The sequence below is a fragment of the Acyrthosiphon pisum genome, chromosome X (genome assembly GCF_005508785.2).
Source record: "Acyrthosiphon pisum isolate AL4f chromosome X, pea_aphid_22Mar2018_4r6ur, whole genome shotgun sequence".
Lineage (NCBI taxonomy): Eukaryota > Metazoa > Arthropoda > Insecta > Hemiptera > Aphididae > Acyrthosiphon > Acyrthosiphon pisum.
The window spans coordinates 22,216,873-22,218,318 of NC_042493.1; the positions used below are offsets into that span (position 1 = coordinate 22,216,873).

At 30.6% G+C, this 1,446-nt stretch overlaps 1 protein-coding gene across 1 annotated transcript in view; it reads left to right on the top strand.

Moving 5' to 3' along the window:
• Positions 1–1,446, top strand: part of LOC100571269 (zinc finger BED domain-containing protein 1-like) — a 3,938-nt gene that overhangs the window by 997 nt on the left and 1,495 nt on the right. The window contains exon 2 of the mRNA XM_029485047.1: positions 138–611. Coding sequence (XP_029340907.1) covers positions 138–611 — 474 coding nt within the window. The remainder of the gene's footprint in view (positions 1–137; positions 612–1,446) is intronic.

Genomic DNA, 1,446 nt, shown 5'->3' on the forward strand with positions numbered 1-1,446 from the left:
AAGTATGTAACTATTTTTAAAGAAATTATTTTTATAAAAGCATTACAAAAGCACATAAAAAGTTGTAAAAATGATATTACATTACCACAAGACGTTCAGAATATGGTTAACATTTTGTATCAAAAGATAATGATTAGGTTCCAAACATATGAAGACAATGAATATTATTTCCCAGGCTACTCTTCTTGATCCTCGTTTTAAAAAACATGGATTTATACATGCTGAAAAATGTAGTACAACTATAAGAAATTTAAGAAGTAAAGTACAATCTATAAGGGTCGAAGAAAATACCATACCACAACCAAATGTTATATCTCCATCAGTCTCACTTCCGACTTCAAGTACAGCAATCTGGGAAGACTTTGATGAAACTGTTGTCAACATCATAGGTGGTAATAATTCAACTGCAGCTGGAATTATTGAAGTGGATAAATACCTAAATGAACCATTATTGAGACGGGATGAAAATCCATTACTTTGGTGGTCAGAAAGGAAAAAAGTATACCCATTGTTATATGAAATCGTGAAACGTCGTCTTTGCATTATGGCAACATCAGTGCCTTGTGAGCGCATATTTTCTAAAGCTGGACAAGTTGTTACTAATCGAAGGAGTAGATTAGAATCTAAAAAAATATCTAAAATTTTATTTTTGAATCACAATATGTAAAAGTAGGAAGTATTATTGTACTGTATTCAAATAATGTATATCTGAGCCTACAGTGATAGCATTAAATATCCAATATTATATTTATATTATATTGTATAGTTTTATTTTAGTATTTAGGATTATATTATTATAGAAGGGACTATAATAAATAAAGAAAGTAAAACATGAATATTAATAATGAAACATAATAAAGCAGAAATGTCGTTTTTAATTAATACTTTAATTCTACATACCTATACCAACATGATCTTTACTAGATCTTTAATTTACTTGACATCATTGATTAAAAACAGTAAATTGTATCTGACTCTGAACCTTGTATTTACAATTGCGGGTCCACGTTTCCAGATTTCAATTCATAATCCATCCAATAAATCACGAAAGTACGAGACACATATTTTTATTCGCAGTGGCTATCTTGTCTATGCAGTATGCAGTATGCACAAATCAATAACAGATTAATAATTAAATTTTCACTGATCAGCCTATAGTAACCTATCTGTATTCAGTATTCTTGAATCTTGATTCTTGATCGTCAAGTGTCAACACTCAACTGTGAAATTGTTATCATTTTTGCATACGAGAGTCGGAGAGTACAACCACGGACTAAGATATGAGTCTATCTTAAACCGTGGTACAACTTAAAGCAAGTAAAAACACGTCATCTCGTGATTAAAAAAAATATCGATATATCGAAATAAACCGAAGTGTTCGCACTTCACGTTCACGGTTCAAGAGAATCGTTCAATCGTATCAACAAACCAGTGTGACCTAAACGA